General features: G+C 44.9%; 1 protein-coding gene across 1 annotated transcript in view; it reads left to right on the top strand.

The window, feature by feature from the left end:
- The window catches only part of LOC124258422 (sodium-coupled monocarboxylate transporter 1-like), a 35,975-nt gene extending 21,980 nt beyond the window's left edge, over window positions 1-13,995 (top strand). Inside the window, exons 5-9 of the mRNA XM_046692518.1 lie at window positions 6,921-7,006; window positions 7,619-7,734; window positions 7,968-8,038; window positions 8,445-8,531; window positions 13,807-13,995. Coding sequence (XP_046548474.1) covers window positions 6,921-7,006; window positions 7,619-7,734; window positions 7,968-8,038; window positions 8,445-8,531; window positions 13,807-13,995 — 549 coding nt within the window. The remainder of the gene's footprint in view (window positions 1-6,920; window positions 7,007-7,618; window positions 7,735-7,967; window positions 8,039-8,444; window positions 8,532-13,806) is intronic.
- Window positions 13,996-20,380: the final 6,385 nt, after the last annotated feature.

Below are 20,380 nucleotides of genomic sequence, written 5' to 3'. Positions count from 1 at the left end.
GAAAGATTGATGTTGCGCAGCTTCTCCCCAGGGAATTACTGTCCTCTCACCTTGACAGTACCCTTCTCAAGATCCCCACTGATACGCTATTGATACCTTACTAACGAAACCGATTCGAACAAGGTATCCATAGAGGCATCAGCGGGATACAAACTCACAATGCAGAGTTGCGCATCTCTGCATCATAAGCTGCACCACTCAACCGATTGAGCTACCGGGGACAGATAGCCAAGTGTTCGGTTTTACTGGTCTATCCCGAGATTGCATCATTCACTGTTCGTAGATTTCCGTCAGCCAATCAGGTTTAAGCTATAGAACAACTCGGCAATGTTCGTCAATCTGGATCCAGCAGTCTAAAATGACCTAGGTCAAGTAGTCTCTCAGCTTTCAAAACGTAGCCTGAATTACAGTGTGAATACTACACCTGTAGGAGGTCTAATCCACCACCCCCCACCCCCCCCCCCCTAGGGATAAATAACTGTTCGATTTCTGAATCACACATTCCTAGAATGTGCAGTGAACATGTTTGGACACCAAGCGGGAGGGAGCTCAGTCATGGTGTGTCTATAAATAGCACCACCTTACCCTCTTAACAGGACATAGAATATAGTGCTTTTGAGATCAAATCACCCTGGGATATAAAACTTTTACATGTTTTTAGGAATATGAATTGACATCGAGGAAACAGTTTAATCGGAATCTCCTATGATTTCTTTGGTTTTGGTAAGGAATGCTTGACGGGCTTGTTCCCTCCCCTGTTCTATTCTTCGCTGATACCATTAGTTTTACGAGACTTTGTTCGAATCTCTTGTTTCGTCGCGTTGTATTTGGTGAGTTCCGACATCACTAAATGAACCTCTTTTTCGGTTACCTTAATATCTGTGAGCGCTGTTGACATATGATCCCCGATGCTATTCAACTTTGCTTCGTGTTTCAATGCCTTCTTTTGCAATCAACGTGTAATAGATTTAAGAGCTCTTCCCACTAACCCCGAGACTCCTGATGCTATGTCCTGACCGAGGACGACAGGTGCAGCAATGATAGCGAATAATAAACTGACGCCGGCTACACCGAGCCCCATGCTGGTTGCTACGAGGGCAGTGTCCACTCCACCATTTACTAGGGTTTTGCATTCCGGGACCAGAAGCATCGACCATGATAATACTAGTTTATGAAATAGTCTACAATTGATTTTTAGACAATGTCACGTCTGTAAACTTTCAGCTGATTGCTAGTAGATGGATCTCATTAGTAAAATAATTTTAGCGAGTGAAACCCCCTCGAGACTCGTGTAAGAATTTGTATCTGCTTGTATATAAATCGTACATACATGCCATTGATGTTTTCAAGGCCAACAGAGTTTTACCCCTGTTATAATTTTAACATCTTCTTTGGTGATGCCTCCCTGGGAAAGACTTTGATATAAAGTGTACAATTTAGTGGAGTCGTTTCTAAGATAGTTAACACTTTATCGAATTCAACAAACAACTGTAAACTAGTACTTGGGATATTTGGTCGACTCGCCAGCATAATTATGACCAGGACCAATTATGACCTGACTTATGCTGGATATGTTGGAAGGTTATTATCAAGGTGTTTTTTCGATCATATCGTTAATCTTTGCCCTACGTTAAGCGTCAATAACACGTACATGGAGAGAGCGTGGGTGATGAACGTAATGGAGGTGTATAAAATCACCCAAGAGTATGTTTACAGGACAGGTTACGAGCATGTCCCGACAAGTTTAAAGGAGAGTCGACAATGTTTATCCTACATGATTGCAGCGGGAATAAAGAGATCGTTAAAACGAGAGATATGTTGTCATATTTAGCATTCTCAGGTCGTCATATGGAACACAGTATTTGGGTACTCACGCAAAAATTCAACTCAGTCCTGAAAGATCTCAGAGAACAGACTCGAGGTAAGGACAGGGGTTCATTCGAGGAATGTTTACGAGAAAACGATGTAATACCATGAGACCGACTGCAAGACCGCGTGAGAAAATGGTTATACCGTGTGCTAGCTTAGCAATTGCTTAGCAACTGTTTGGCAAATCTAAGCAGATTGGACCTGTAACTACGTGTTTTGAAATTCTCATTCTTATGTTTTTGGTTATTTCATATTTGTTATATTAGACTTTAAACTCAATTCAGGTATTATAACCGTAACTGCCGAAAGTTGTTGATACTGTAACGAAGATACCTAAAAATCCTTAAAAAAGTAACCACTGGTAAAGAAGGTGGTTTAGCTGGGAATAAACAAATAAATAACCAATGGATCTCCGACACCATTGCTGCCATCATTGTTATCGTCACAGCTGTGTGGTCATGTAAACCATGGTTATAGAAAGTGAAACAACGAAAAGGCACCTTCTCCGCCAGTGGTTGAACAATTAATGGTAAACCCACATACTATGTTATAAAGATGTCTACCACAGATGGAAAGACGTTTGTCCACAATGCGTATCACGCCGCCGTGGTCAGTGGCTTGGCTATAGGCTAAGCGCGTTTAGGTAAAATGGTCACCAAATCGGAACTACCAAAACGCGATTGTTATGCTTATGATATGAATATGCTTTTGCTTGATTTTAGACAGACTATGGCCACAAAAGACAGGTTTATCCAGCAAGGGATCATCCAAGAAAACGTTTTAAAGTAATGTTATACACTTATAAATAAATGACTAGCATTGCCTGATTGGTTGGTGGAGCTCTCGCATTTTCAGGTAGCAATTATTTCTTTTCTGAATTACAATCATCCAATGCAGCAGAGATCGAGGTGAGGTGAGGTGATATTGGGTTTAACGTCGTACTTGAGAATATTTCGCTCATATGTGCGGCTGCTTGTACTAGCCCAGACTGAAGCTGGTTTTATAGTGCTAGCCCACTGAGATACCATGCCGCAGTGAAGCAGGAATACCCCACTCAGACACATTTTACTGACTCTGAGCTGACCAGTCCTTGTTGTACCCATTAATGCCAAGCGCCAGGCAGGGACCAACAAGTACTATATTTTAACGTCTTTTGGTATTACGCGGTCGGACGCTCTAACCACTACACCACGGAGGCGGGCAGCAGAGATCGAAGCTGAACGCTGAAGACATGACATTGCCACTGAGAAATTACTGGCAGCGCAATCCGAAAAGAATGCATAGAATAGATTTTATCAATGAACAACTGAAACGAGAAGGTCTCGCAGTACGAATGTTTAAGGACGTAGATGAGGCAATGCACCAATATTATCTCATCACGGGAAAACAGCTGTAATCACTCGGTGATATGCCAACAATCTCAGAGTTTTACACTGCTAGCCTGGTGCTTTAGACAGCTCGCCCACCACGCTTATCGTTTACTCAAAGTTAAAAACAACCAATAAAACATTTATTCACTCAAAGTTATATGACAACCAATTAGACATTTGTTCACTCTAGATTGTAATCTACGAAACTGCCTCCCATCGAATCATTTTATAGTAACTTAACCGAATAAAAAATAACCGATGACGATTACCAGGACGCCCTTGAGGTATGGGACAAACTAGGCTACAAGAATTTTGGTATCTTCCACGATCTGTACTTTAAAACTGACTTACTACTGCTCGCTGATGTATTGAAGATATTCAGAAAAACATGTTTGAAACAATATGGCCTAGACCCAGCATGGTATTACTCCAGCCCCAGTCTCTTTGAAAAAGACCGGTGTGGAGTTGAAACTGTTGACGAACTATGGTATGCACCTGTTTATCGAGAAAGGGCTTTGAAGTGTAATTGCCATAGCTGCTAAGCCATAGGCTAAAGCCAACAATAAATACGTGGAAGGCTATGACTCGAGTAAACCACTGAACCAAATACTTTATCTCGATGCTAATAATCTATACGGCTGGGCTATGACTCGAGTAAACCATTGAACCATATACTTTATCTCGATGCTAATAATCTATACGGCTGGGCTATGACTCGAGTAAACCATTGAACCATATACTTTATCTCGATGCTAATAATCTATACGGCTGGGCTATGACTCGAGTAAACCATTGAACCATATACTTTATCTCGATGCTAATAATCTATACGGCTGGGCTATGACTCGAGTAAACCATTGAACCATATACTTTATCTCGATGCTAATAGTCTCTATGGCTGGGCTATGGGTCACCCTTTACTCACTAGAGGATTTGAATGGGTTTCCCCCGATATTGACGTCATTAGTATCACGTCGGACTCGAACAAATTATACATGCTGGAAGTTGACCTGGAACACCCTAGTCACACAACAGTTATCCACTCGCTCCCGAAAGGTTAATGCTTGACAAAGACTGGATGTCTGAATATCAACGAAACTTCTTGGGAAATAATATACTGGCTAACAGTGAAAAACTCGTACCAAACTTAATTGATGAAACCAAATACATCATTCACTATCGTAACCTGTAGCTGTACTTTTCGTTGGGTAAAGAAAAGAGTTCTTAAGTCCAATCAAAGTCCTTGGATGGAACCTTACATAAGACTGAACACAGGTTTAAGAAAACGGGCCACCAGTGATTTTGAAAAGAATCTATTTAAGCACATGAACAACTCGGTATTTGGTAAAACAATAGAGAATTTAAGGAAGCACATGAATGTGAAGTTAGCTAGATCTCATGAGGAAGAAAGACTTAGGAAACTGATAGTGAGCCCGGTCTTCAACAGAAGTAAAATATTCGACGATGACTTAGTGGCATTGCACATGACCAAGAGCCACCTCAAGTTCACCAGACCAGTGTACGTCGGTATGAGTATTCTTGATCTCTCTAAACACTTGATGTACGACTTTTACAAGACACTCAAGAAACAATACCGCCATAGATGCAAGGTGTTGTATACCAACACCGATTGATGGAAATTCAAACCATGGACATGAACGAGGACATGGCGGGCGAAACAGACACGTACGATACGAGTTACTACCCAAAAGACCACGATGTACACAGCATGGCGAATAAAAAGATACACGGGAAAATGAAAGACGAAAGTGTTGGGACCCGAATTGTTGAGTACATCGGGTTAAGGCCTAAAATGTATTCCATGAAAAAGCTGATTGCGGTGAGATAAGAAAGGCTAAGGGTGTCAAGGAATATGTGGTGAAAAACAATAAAACACGAACAATTCAAAGAGGCCCTATTCCATAGTCAAATGTTCAAACACGAAATGAGTACTCTGAGAAGTGACAACCATAGGATATATGGTTTGAGGTTTAACAAAAGATCATTGTCGCCAATGGATACAAAAAGATGGATTGCTAACGATGGTGTAACGACTTATGCATGCGCGTATGGTTTAGTGAAGGGGAATATAATAAAATAAATAATGAATAAAAGTTACTACAGCCCATGGGGATGTTGGAAAGGCACACGCTCTATCCGTAAGCTTGTCGAAGCCGCGAAGGTCTCCAAAGAGGTCACTAAAACTTGGTTGAAGAAACAAGCTCTGTGGCAAATCTACATGCCGGCTCCACGATATATACTGAGGAAAAAGTTTGATATTTCTACGCCCAATAGGGTACATCAAGCCCACACAATAGGGTGAGACGCAAAATGTATAAATATGCCCTGACCATCGTGGATGTCGCCGTAAACAGCAAAAGATTCGACTCACGTGGCTCGTGCACTGGAGCGTATCTGTAAACGAAGTCCTTTGGCATGGCCTACAGAATAACAAGCCGACCTCGGACGCGAGTTCATGGGCTCTGTATCGCAGCTGCTGGCAAAACACAAGGTCAGTGTCAGGTGCAGAATAGCGGGGGCCCATCACAGCCAAGCTATTGTTGAGAGAATATATTTGAACATTAGCCGAACGTTTATTCAGGTTTCAGTATGGACAAGAGATGGTAACAGAGTAAAGAGCAGAAACTTTCAGGTCGGGTCAGCGTGAGGTATTTATACCAGCCCGGCAAACTCGAGAGAGACAGTCGGCAACACGCCACCGACCCCGTGTGGTCCATCAAACAGACAGTATCGATCAGGTTGATATCAAAGAAGGTGAAACCTTTTTGTATTATACTGAAGAACGGACAGGCAGGGGATTCGTGCGAGAGGAATTGCTCATCGTACCTCACCACACGACATTACCCCCCTCACTATTAGATATAAAATAGTGAATATAAAAGAGGAATATCATGTGAAGATTGATCGAGAAACGGTTGTTCAATCGCGTCGGGGTGGACATGAAAGTTCTTAATATTTATTCAGGTCAATGCCGAGTGATTAGTCGAGGTCAATTCGAGGCCCTGTACAATAGTTAGAACTTCTTATGGATGCTTTAGTCAATTATGGCCTCGAGACAAACAAAACGCCCTGCGCCGTACTCAACCTACTCCTTAGTCGTCTTCGAACAGTTTATATCAGAAATTATCTATAAAATAATCACTAGCTATTATGGTTATCATAAAAAAATTCTCTTTCATGCACTCATCCACCGCCATTTGTAAGGGACGCTGGGAGTTTAATTAACCATAAATAACGCCATGAGCGGAAGTGGTCCAAAACACCCCTTACCACTACTACTCCATGGTTTGGCTACCTCCTACTTTTCTGGGCTCGTACATCCGTATGTTCCCGCACGCAACTTGCGCTCAAACTCACAAAATCTACTGTTCATCCCATCTTACAAACTGAAATCCAACACTGCACCTGTGCTTTGGAACTCTCTCACTGGTGCCATTAAAAGCTCTGACACAATTGACATTTTTATTATTATAAATGAGTATATGTAGAAGCCCTCTCTGTTTTCACTCAGGAGAACTGGTGTAACCAGACAGATCTAGTATTTACTGGTCAGATCGGTCAGAATGATGGAGGCCCAATTCTGGTGTTCCGACCTAATATTGCGGTAATATTGCTAAACGTGCCATTATGCAGACCTCTTTCACTCACTCTTTATTCCAGCTGGTGCCTTACTTCGTGATGGAAGTGCTTGGTTATCCTGGCCTCCCGGGACTCTTCATGTCGAGTCTCTTCAGTGGTGCACTCAGGTAGGTTATGTCCAATGTTGTGGAGCACTCAGGTAGAAACTGTTCATTGTCGTGGAGTGCTCAGGTACAGACTGTTCATTCAAGTGGAACTCTCGCGTAGAAACAGTGCATTGTCGTGGATCACTCAGGTAGAGACTGTTCATTGTCGTGGATCACTCAGGTATAGGCTGTACATTACAGATGCTGTACGTTGCTGCTGTCTGGTCCATGGTCTAAGGTGCTGAGACATTGAATCACTTCAGCACCATGTCGTCCTCTCTCACTGCTCTGTCTGTCGTTTGTTGAGTGTGTCATGTTTCCCCTTGAATCACTTCAGCACCATGTCGTCCTCTCTCACTGCTCTGTCTGTTGAATGTTGAGTGTGTTATGTTTCCCATTGAATCACTTCAGCACCATGTCGTCGTCTCTCAGTGCTCTGTCTGTCGTATGTTGAGTGTGCCATGTTTCCCATTGAATCAGTTCAGCACCATGTCGTCGTCTCTCAGTGCTCTGTCTGTCGTATGTTGAGTGTGTCATGCTTCCCCTTGAATCACTTCAGCACCATGTCGTCGTGTCTCAGTGCTCTGTCTGTCATATATTGAGTGTGTCATACTTCCTATTGAATCACTTCAGCACCATGTCGTCGTGTCTCAATGCTCTGTCTGCCGTATGTTGGGAGGATTTCATCAAACCAGTCCTGGGAGACAGACTCACAGAAGCTCAGGAGACACTCATCACCAAGCTGCTCGGTACGATGTTAGACCTCACACCCTTCATCAAAGAACTACAAATTGACAATAGTATTTGATGTAAGGTTCACACGATATGCCACTTTTGTATTGGGCGAGAGCTCTGTGACGTGACCGCGAAACTGAAGCGTATGAACGACATGATTGACGTCCATTTTTTTGCGAGAATCTTCCTGATCAATCCAAAGTGATAAGTCACGGCCATAATATATAACATTTCCTTTACTTCACAGTGCTGTTTTTTGGCGCCGCGGGTATTGGTGTGTCTTTTATGACCATGCACCTGGGTGGAACAATATTACAGGTGAGATCATGAGGTAAACTGTAAGAAGATCTTACAGATGAAAGTATGAAGAAAAACAACGGGATTTCTCAGGAAACGTTACATCCAATAAGTGGGCGGCATCTACTTACTTGTATTTTGTTAATGATGTGTATAATAATGATCCCTGGTTGGCAGCAATAGGTAGGAAGTGTAGTTCTTTGCTTTCACTACTATTCCATGTTTTGACAGATAGTGACATGATAATGAAACATAATATATTACACTTTTTGTTAAAATCGTAGGTCGCTAAAACTGGACGTTACTCATAAAATTGTGGTAGTTGATGATCAGTTGATGCACGTACACAACAGCAGCCGCTTGAACATATTTCCATATTGTGATGTTACCAGGTGTGTCTCAGCTTCACATGTTGTGATGTTACCAGGTGTCTCTCAGCTTCACGGGTGCAGCATCTGGCCCGATACTCGGCATGTTCATCCTCGGTGCGTTCTTCCCGTGGGCCAACTGGATTGTAAGTTGAGTCATCATTACTTTACATAGACACTTTATGTATATGATCTTTACATATGTACCAGGACAGACAGACAGTCGTTTCTCTGACGACGTGTTAAGATGTGTTAAGGGTTTAAATCATGGTGAATGTAGTTTTCTTATTTCTTTCATCGGGACTTCAATGGGTATGTGGTGTATACTACCCCCATGTGAAGTGTAATAATGCACACGTTCGCCCTGAACTATTACAGTTAAAGTAGGAGGACGCTTACATTATATATGGTGGCAGAGCAAACTGTGTTTCTTTTCTAACATGCCGAATTTAATACTTACCGACAATAAATCTAAGGCAGAAATGAAACAGAAAAGCGTCCGTGTCAGAAACCTAAATTAACAATCCTCGTTCAGGGCAAACTGTTCTTTTGATGAGTCTGCCCCCTACATTAGGGCGCACGCTACCAGAAAAACCAAAAACAAAAAACAAAACAAATGATAAACAGTTTGATGACGGTTTACGTTCAGGTTAAATATCTTGTCTAAATTAGTTTGATTATCTGTGCTTAGCTTAAATTATATGGGGCAATATGAACGTCGAATATTTACTACCAACGTAAGTTTAGATCCATATGAAGCTGACTTCTCAAGCGACATTCAAAGGATTCACTGTGGGAATGTAAACATTCCGAACGTTGCCATGCCGCTGTTTTATTGTGAGTCGAACTGAGACATTATGTCCGTCGAAAAATGTATGCGCAATATTTCTACCAGTGGTGTTAGCTGAGTGAAGCAACTTCAAACAAAGAAACTGGGTGCTACGAGCAGTTTACTGTAGGAGACTGTATGAAGCGATGATAACTGACATGCATCGTGAGGTCGGTTATAACCCCATTTCACTGGGCTACAACCTATCAAGACCACCTCGACTTGTCCCGATTTGTCACCTACGATGTTATCGTTCTCAATCGGCCAGGTTTTGTTTATATTTTCCTTTCTACACAGTATCTACGGTACTCCTACGTAATAGACGATGAAGAGACTGTAGACTAACGTATAAATGCCTAAAAGTAGTATATACAGTGGGGGTACGGGACCAGGTCCCCCCAAGAGCACAAATTAAAAATCTGAGCCCTTGAGATGGACCTAATTCGTACCGCTATTGCATAATCCTACTGTTTGTTGTGCATGTCAGAAAGGAGATACATGACAATTATTCAGCAGGGGATGATCTATAAGGGACTGTATTGCGAGGTACGATCATCATCCTCTCCAACGAATGCTCCGTCTGGATGACGAAAACAAAGTGATGTGTTGATGGAGATCTGCTTGGGCGTCTGTTGGCTCTTGACAGCGAGCACTTGCTCACGAGATGATGATTTTTCCATCTTTCTTTGCGATAAAGTATTCACTCTCGAGCTTTTGATGTTGTCGTCGAACGGCGAGCGTCATGCAACAGAACGGATTGTTTTGTTCATTTTCGTCTCGTTTTTTGCCCGCATTGGAAGACTAATAAAGCGACGTTGACAGACGTTGTTCGTGTTTGGGAGACGAAAACAAACTGATATGTTGATGAATAGATCCGCTCTGGTGTCTCTTGGCTCTTGACAGCGAGCACTTTGCCCATGAGACGATGATTTTTTCGTCTTTCTTTGCAATAAAGTATGTCGAACGGCAAGCATCGGGCGATAGAAACATTTTTATCATTCGTTTTCGTCTCAATTTTGCCCGCGTTTGAAGACGAATAAGGAGACGTTGACAGAGAGAACGACGCGATCGCGGCGTATAAATGGGATAGGCATCTTGGACAAGGGCCGGTGGACAACGAATAAGGCGACGTTGGTGGAGAGAACGACTCTATTGCGGCGTGTGGGTGGGACAATACCAGTTTGCCTAGTGTGCCTAGTCCACCTAGTTCGTGCCTAGGTTCTGCCTAGTTGCCACCGAGTTTGTACCTAGTTTGCCGTGCCTATTCCGCCAAGGTTCTGCCTAGTTTTCCATATAAACAATTGTGCGAATGCAGATATATAGTACAAACACAATGCCTCCGAAAAGACAACTATCGAAAGACCAAGTGGAAGAGGTTCGCAAGATGCGTGGAAAAGTCTCTGCACAAGAAACGAAACAACAAATTGAAATCGGTTCCAATCGACTACGCAAAATATGGAATACAGAAGAAGATATGCAAATAGCTGCAAAGCCAATTTCTTCCTCCCCCGTTACAAATCCGAACTCCAGCACATCCGTATTGCCAACTGCAGAACCGTCCACCAACACCCTCTTGCCCGCCGGCGAGATAGCTCCAAATTTGACGTCTACCTCCAGCACAACCGTATTGCCTGCTGCAGAACCGTCGACTGCGCCTACCGTCCAGGACTTCTACAACCACTTGGGGAGGCTCGAGGCTCATGTGGAACAAAGCGCGACGATGTTGTCAGCCCGTGCGGAGTATACCACGAATTTGTTGGTCAACATCTTGTCTAGGCAAGACAAGGATGACAACGAAGAACTACGGGAGGAAATAGAAAGCATCGAGGAGGAACAAGAAGAGACTCGTCTGGATATCGAGAAGGTGCGGCAGATGGTAGAATCAGCCCGCAGGTGGGTCTACCTTTCACTAGTTGCCGTGTTTCTCTGGAAGGTCGTCCACAAGACCTGGAAGCACAGCACACACGAGAAGACAGAAACGCCCATACCAGTTTTCTCGCTGGGATCCCCACTATATGGAGTAGAGACGTCGAGACGACCAAAGATTCGAACGAAGTCGCCAAAGCCTTGGAACGCATCTACAAACGCAGTCGCTTGACATGGCCTGACGTACTGCAAGTCAATCCCGGACGCGAGTTCATGGGAGCCGTGTCGCAGGTGCTGGCCAAGCACAAAGTACGAGTGACGAGGTGTGGCAGGAGCTCACCGTAGCCAAGCCATAGTCTAGAGATTCAATCGCACCTTAGCCTAACGTCTGTTCTCGCACCAGTACTCACGGGATTTGGTGGATCCCGGAAACAGAAAGACGGAATGGGTTGTGCGCTTGCCTTGAGTGGTGGCTGCCATCAACAACGAAGTCACCAGACTCGTCAGAGCCATCAAAATGAAATCCATCGATTCGTCACCGGTGGCAGCACGACGTCACGATAAAGCGGAGAAAACGTTACCGAACCGTGTCAGCGTTAGGTACTTGTACCAGCCAGGAGAATACGAGGGAGACAGCAGAAAACGTGCCACCGATCCCATATGGTCCATGAAAGCGTACAACGTAGACCTGGTCGACATCAAAGACGGCGAACCGAACTTGTACTACTTGAAAGATGGGCCGCCGTGAGCATTCGTCAGAGAGAAGTTGATGATTGTACCCGCGATACAGTCCCTTTAAGATCATCCACTGCTGAATAATTGTCATGTATCTCCTTTCTGACATGCACATCAAACAGTAGTATTATGCAATAGCAGTACGAATTAGGTCCATCTCAAGTAGATTTTAATTTGATGGGGACAATAGCGTATATACTACTCGATAACACTGGATTGACCACCCGTTGTTGATACGATTTCACCCAGTATTGTCCGATTGGCTACGTTTAAATCCCGTTTCTGCGGTGATATATATCTACGATTCACTCCCGATTCCCCACGAAGCTTGCCAACACAGTCATGTAAGGCTTACAATATTGAAGACTCATTGCCTTAATTGCCAATTACACACCAATATTTCCGATCGACGCCGAGTAAAGTACGTATAGTTGCCGAGTAAGACACGTAAAATCGGCCTCCAAACCACGAAATGGTCCCGATTCTGGGCTATAAAAACTGACAATGACAGCCGATTCTTATTATCTAGCAACATGCTCACAGCTGCACAACTACTTCTTCTGCTGCAACAACGTATGGGATTGGAAATAGATATCTATCAATACAGAAGGAACCAGGCACCAAAAAGAAAAAAGAAAACAGAAACGTTTTTTGCTACGTCCATTGTTGTGATTAAAAAGACGATTGAAACTTTGGAAACTATGACAATCTCCTGTCTGAACTTTCTTTCTTCAACTATCTGCGAATGCCTCCTGATATGGTTGATGAACTGCATCATTCCCTGTCTCCCAGACTTACTCCAAAAGACACCAAGTTCAGGAAAGCGCTGCACACAGGTCTGAAGTTAGCAGTTACCATAAGGCATCTAGCCTCTGGAGACAAGCACTCCTCCCTCTCCTACCACTTCAGAGTGTCAAGACACACCACAGCCATCCCAGAGGTGTGCCAAGTCATTGTGGACCACTACAAGGATACAGTGATTCATGTCCTGTCACTCAATGGGATTGGAAGACCATCAGTCTGGAATTCGAGCATAGATGAAATCTCCCTCATGCTTCCCTCGATGGAAAACACGTCGCGATTCGTAAGCCACCTGGTAGTGGAAGCCTCTACCACAACTACAAGGGTTTCTTCTCAATTATCCTGTTGGCCCTTGTAGATGATAATTACAGATTTCTATAGGTGGACGTCGGACGCATGGGTCATATGTCAGATGCACAAAACTTCAATCCCTCAGAGTTGAAGGAGTGTATAAAAGATAGCAGCATATGCTTGCCCGAACCTGAACCATTGCCAAATGATGATCTGGATATGCTTTACTTCATACTACTTGCAGATGATGCATTTGCCCTTCGTCAATATCTAAAGAAACCATACTCAAGAAGACGTCTGTCAGAAGCTGAACTGATTGCCAACTACAGGATCTCCAGAGCAAGGAGAGTCCTGGAGGATGCCTTTGGTATTCTTGTAAAGCGATGGCAATTTCTTCTCAACACTGAGGGTCCAGATGTGGTTATGTTATGGTTGAAGCTGCCGTGTGTCTCCATAAGATAATGCGAATAAGGTACACTGGGTTGCAAGAAAACATGGTGATCGCAGCCCAGCGAAATGGGGTATTACATTGTGACGTAAGGTTAAAGTGTTTGATTATGAGGAGGCATTGAGAGAATGGTGTAGTGGCGCCAATACATTGTGATGTAATGCTAGATATGTACATCATCGTTTGATAAAGTATTGTCGGCGCCTTTGATCTTTCAATCTTGGAATGTTGCTTACGGTATATGATGTTCTACAGGGAGCAGTGGTCGGCGGTGTTCCTGTTTACGGTACATCATATTCTACGGGGAGCAGTGGTCGGCGGTGTTCCTGTTTACGGTGTATTATGTTCTACAGGGAGCAGTGGTCGGCGGTGTTCCTGTTTACGGTACATCATTTTCTACAGGGAGCAGTGGTCGGCGGTGTTCTTGTCTACAGTGTATTATGTTCTACAGGGTGCAGTGGTCGGCGGTGTCCTGGGATTGGTGTTCCCTCTCTGGATCTCTATAGGGGCTTACACCGTTGTAGGAACACCGTCTAGCCTTGAGTACCCCACGCACAACTGCAGCGTCCCCAACAGCACCATCTCCATGGCGACAACAATGTCCTCAAACCTAACAACAGTTCAAGCTCCTGTCGAATAGTGAGTATGCTGAGTTCGTGCAAATAGTGAAACTGTCCGTCAAATTAAAAAGACAGAGGACTTGACACGAGAGAGTCTTCTAGACGCCCAATGATGATGTGTGATTATGAGAACGGCCCCCCTGCAATACACAACTTCGATCACTGACCACATGCAATTTGAACTTAACGCCTATCAGGCTATACACCATAAACAAAACGCATTGATTTATGTCTCGTGCCCCCGAGTTCGGTCTCTGTCACATTATGTAATTACACAGACAGGCAGGTGTGATACTTGTACACATGACATGTGATGATGTCTGTTGATGGCAAAATGTTATACACAGAAAATGAGCATGTATTTACAAAACTCAACATCTCCACACACACACACTCGCACGCACACAGGCACGCACGCGCGCACGCAAAACACACACACACACACACACACATAACACACAATGAACCGTGAGGTCACTGGCAAATGAACCAGCCAATGAAAGCTTCGTTACAGTTGAGTGCACACCCACCCGCTCTGACTGGGTTTGGTATCGCAGGTGCTTCGTTTCGAGGGAAGTAAACCCAAGTACAAAATATTGCACTTTTGATTTGCGATAGTACGCTTATAATTTTGTGTATATGTTTTTTCATAATCAGCAATGTATCTTATATGTCATGAGTAAGTGATAATTGTGTTTTAATTACGTTGTTTTTTTTTTGGCTGCACATGACTTTCAAATCAAGTTTATCATTCAGTCAAACTTGGGGTTCCTGCCATACATGGGTAACCTTGCTACAATCATACAAGAGGTGGGGTGTTGTTTCTATAGAACTTGAGCAATAGCTACATTGGTAATAGTCAATATATTTCATTCTAACAAGTCTATTATTCGTTGGCCAAATATGATGAAGCAGTTTGTATTGAAACCATTGGAGATATGTATCTTTTGTATAAGCCGTGCCAATTAACACTTATCAGAGGGGTACACAAAGTCCGCAGTCTAGACTACCAGTTATCCGACTTCCATTTTTGTGGAAGCCGCGGTGGCTGAGCGGTCTAGGCGTCTGACTTTGTGTGCTGGCGATTAGGTGTCTGACTCTGAGGGTGTGGGTTTGAATCCAGGATAGGACTCAACCCCAAATAGTACTAGAATCTTAACTTTGCTAAGAAAGTGTAATCCCAAATATAACATATGTTACATTTGACCACTTTATAAAGTGGCATTGTGTATTTCAAGTCTAGTGAAGTTGTTAAGGGTAGAGCACAATGCATGATAGACCTGATGTTGGCGATCCCCCAAAGAAGAAGCCCGAGATCATCCTCTATTACAACAGTACAGTACAAAGGGCGCCGCAGACACAATGGATCAAGGGCACATGCTACACCACAAAACGAAAGACCAAACGGTGGCCACTGGTGATGTTTCTGAACATGCTGGATCTGGCGGGCATTGCTTCACACACAGTGTTGAGATTGAAGCTTCAAGAGATGAAGACTACAAGACGGATGTTCCTGCAAACTATTGCACTCAATACACACACATGTACCACGCACGACAAACACATCCACCACACAATACAGGATACACACCACACAGTACAGTACACACCCACCACGCAATACACGACACGCCCACCACACACTACAGTACACACCCACCACACAGTACGGTACACACACCACACAGTACAGTAAACACCCACCACACAGTACAGGATACACCCACCACACAATACACGACACACCCACCACACAGTACAGGATACACCCACCACACAGTACAGTACACACCCACCACACAGTACAGTACACACCCACCACGCAATACACGACACGCCCACCACACAATACAGTACACATCCACCACACACTACGGTACACACACCACACAGTACAGGTAAACACCCACCACACAGTACAGGATACACCCACCACACAATACAGGACACACCCACCACACAGTACAGGACACACCCACCACACAGTACAGTATACACACCTACCACACACAGTACAGTACACACCCACCACACAAATACAGGACACACCCACCACACAATACAGGATACATCCACCACAATACACCCACACCACAATACAGGATACATCCACCACACAATACAGGATACACCCACCACAGCAATACAGGATACACCCACCACACAGTACAGTACACACCCACCACACACACAATACAGGACACACCCACCACACAATACAGGACACACCTCACCACACAGTACAGTACACACCACACAGGGACACACCCACCACACAATACAGGACACACCCACCACACAATACACGACACACCACCACACAATACACGACACACCCACCACACACACACCACAATGCGACGACACACCCACCACACAATACAGGACACACCCACCACACAATACAGGACACACACCACACAATACACAGACACACCCACACCACACCCACCACACAACACACACCCACCACACAATACAGGACACACCCACCACACAATACAGGACACACCCACCACACAATACAGGACACACCCACCACACAATACAGGACACACCCACCACACAATACAGGACACACCCACCACACAATACAGGACACACCCACCACACAATACAGGACACACCCACCACACAATACAGGACACACCCACCACACAATACAGGACACACCCACCACACAATACAGGATACACCCACCACACAATACACGACACACCCACCACACAATACACGACACACCCACCACACAATACAGGACACACCCACCACACAATACAGGACACACCCACCACACAATACAGGACACACCCACCACACAATACACGACACACCCACCACACAATACACGACACACCCACCACCATACAGGACACACCCACCACACAATACAGGACACACCCACCATACACACACACACCACACACACTACACACACACACCCACCACACAATACAATACAGACACACCCACATTAATACAGGATACACACATACAGGACACACCCACCACACACATACACGACACACCCACCACACAATACAGGACACACCCACCACACAATACAGGACACACCCACCACACAGTACACAGGACACACCCACCACACAATACAGGACACACCCACCACACAATACAGGATACACCCACCACACAATACAGGACACACCCACCACACAATACAGGACACACCCACCACACAATACAGGACACACCCACCACACAATACAGGACACACCCACCACAATACAGGACACACCCACCACACACACACGACCCACCCACCACACACAGGATACACCCACCACACCCACAGGACACAATACAGGACACACTCCACCACACAATACAGGACACACCCACCACCACACAATACACAGGACACACCCACCACACAATACAGGACACACTCCACCACACAATACACCCACACACACCACACAATACAGGATACACCCACCACACAATACAGGACACACCCACCACACAATACAGGATACACCCACCACACAATACAGGATTACACACCCACCACACAATACAGGATACACCCACCACACAATACAGGACACACCCACCACACAATACAGGATACACCCACCACACAATACAGGACACACCCACTAATACATAGACACACTCCACCACACACAATACAGGATACACCCACCACACAACCACACTCATAATACAGGATGCACACCCACCACACATAATACAGGACACACCCACCACACACAGTACAGGATACACCCACCACACAATACAGGACACACCACCACCACACACAATACAGGACACACCCACCACACATACAGGACACACCCACCACACAATACAGGACACACCCACCACACAATACAGGACACACCCACACACACACGACACACCCACCTCTTAATAACAGTATACACCCACCACACAATACAGGACACACCCACCACACAATACAGGATACACCCACCACACAATACATACAGGACACACCCACCACACAATACAGGACACACCCACCACACAATACAGGATACACCCACCAATACACAGCATACAGGACACACCCACCATTAATACAGGACACACCCACCCTACACACACAGGACACACCACACCACATCTACACAATACAGGACACACCCATCCATTACACCCACCATAAATACAGGATACACCCACTACACACAATACAGGACACACTCCACCACACAATACAGGACACACCACCACACAATAACACAGGACACACCCACCACCACACAATACAGGACACACCCAATTTCCATTACACAATACAGGACACACCCACCACACAATACAGGACACACCCACCACACAATACAATACACCCACCACACACACACAATACACTAATACAGGACACACCCACCAATACAGGACAATACACTAATACACCTACCCATCACACAATACAGGATACACCCACCACACAATACAATACAGGACACACCCACCACATTAATAATACACGGACACACCCACCACACAATACACGACACACCCATCCAATACATAATACAGGACACACCCACCATTACTAATGGATACACACACACACCCACCACACAATATACAGGATACACCCACCACACACACACAGACACCACCACAATAATACAGGACACACCCACCACACAATACAGGATACAACTCCACCACACAATACAGGATACAGGACACACCCACCAGGACACACCCACCACCATAATACAGGACACACCCACACCCACCACACAATACAGTACATTACAATAACTAACCACACAATACAGGATACACTCCACCACACAATTAACACGACACACCCACCAATTAATATCATCTACCACACAATACAGGATACACCCACCACACAATACAGGACACACCCACACACAATAATACACAGGACACATTACCACCACACAATACAGGATACACCCACCACACAAGGACAGTACAGGGACACACCCACCACACAATACAGGACACACCCACCACAATACTACACACAGGACACACACCACACATACAGGACACACCCACCAATAATAATACAGGACACACCCACCACACAATACAGTGGTTACACTCCACACACAATACAGTACACACCACACAATACACGAGTACACACCCACCACACAATACACGACACACCCACCACACAATACAGGACACACCCACCACACAATACAGGACACACCCACCACACAATACAGGACACACCCACCACACAATACAGGACACACCCACCACGCAATACAGGATACACCCACCACACAATACAGGATACACTCACCACAATACAGTACACACCCACTACACAATACAGGATACACCCACCACACAATACAGGACACACATACAGCACACAGGACACACACAACCACCACAATAATACAGGACACACCCACCACACAGGATACACCTCCACCACACATACAGTACCACACCACAATAATACAGGACACACCCACCACACAATACAGGATACACCCACCACATTAATACACGACACACCAACTACACACATACATAATACATGGACACAGGATACACCCACCACATCCATCATCATAATAATACAGGACACACCCACCACACAGTACAGGACACACCCACCACACAATACAGGATACACCCACCACACATCCATCACACAATACAGGACACACCCACCACACAATACAGGACACACCCACCACGCAATACAGGATACACACACCACACAATACAGGACACACCCACCACACAATACAGGATACACCCACCACACAATACAGGATACACCCACCACACCATACAGGACACACCCACCACACAAAACAGGATACACCACCACAATACAGGACACACCTCCACCACATAATACAGGACACACCCACCACACAGTACAGGACACACCCACCACAATAATACACGCCACACCCCACCACACAATACAGGACACACCCACCACACATATACAGGATACACCCACCACACAATAACACAGGACACACCCACCACACAATACAGGATACACCCACCACGCCATACAGGACACACCCACCACACAAAACAGGACACACCCACCATTACACAGTACAGTATACACTCCACCACACAATACACGACACACCCACCACACACAATACAGGATACACTCCTACCACACAATACAGGACACACCCACCACACAATACAGGACACACCCACCACACAATACAGGACACACCCACCACACAATACACTCTACACACACAATACAGGATACACCCACCACACAATACAGGACACACCCACCACACAATACAGGATACACCCACCACACAATACAGGACACACCCACCACACAATACATTTTACAATACAGGATACACCCACCACACATCCATCACACAATACAGGACACACCCACCACAC

The sequence above is a fragment of the Haliotis rubra genome, unplaced genomic scaffold (assembly GCF_003918875.1).
Source record: "Haliotis rubra isolate DU_JTF1 unplaced genomic scaffold, ASM391887v1 Scf692, whole genome shotgun sequence".
Taxonomy (NCBI): Eukaryota; Metazoa; Mollusca; class Gastropoda; order Lepetellida; family Haliotidae; genus Haliotis; species Haliotis rubra.
The sequence above is the reverse complement of the archived record's forward strand: the minus strand, read 5'-3'. Positions and strand labels throughout refer to the sequence as shown.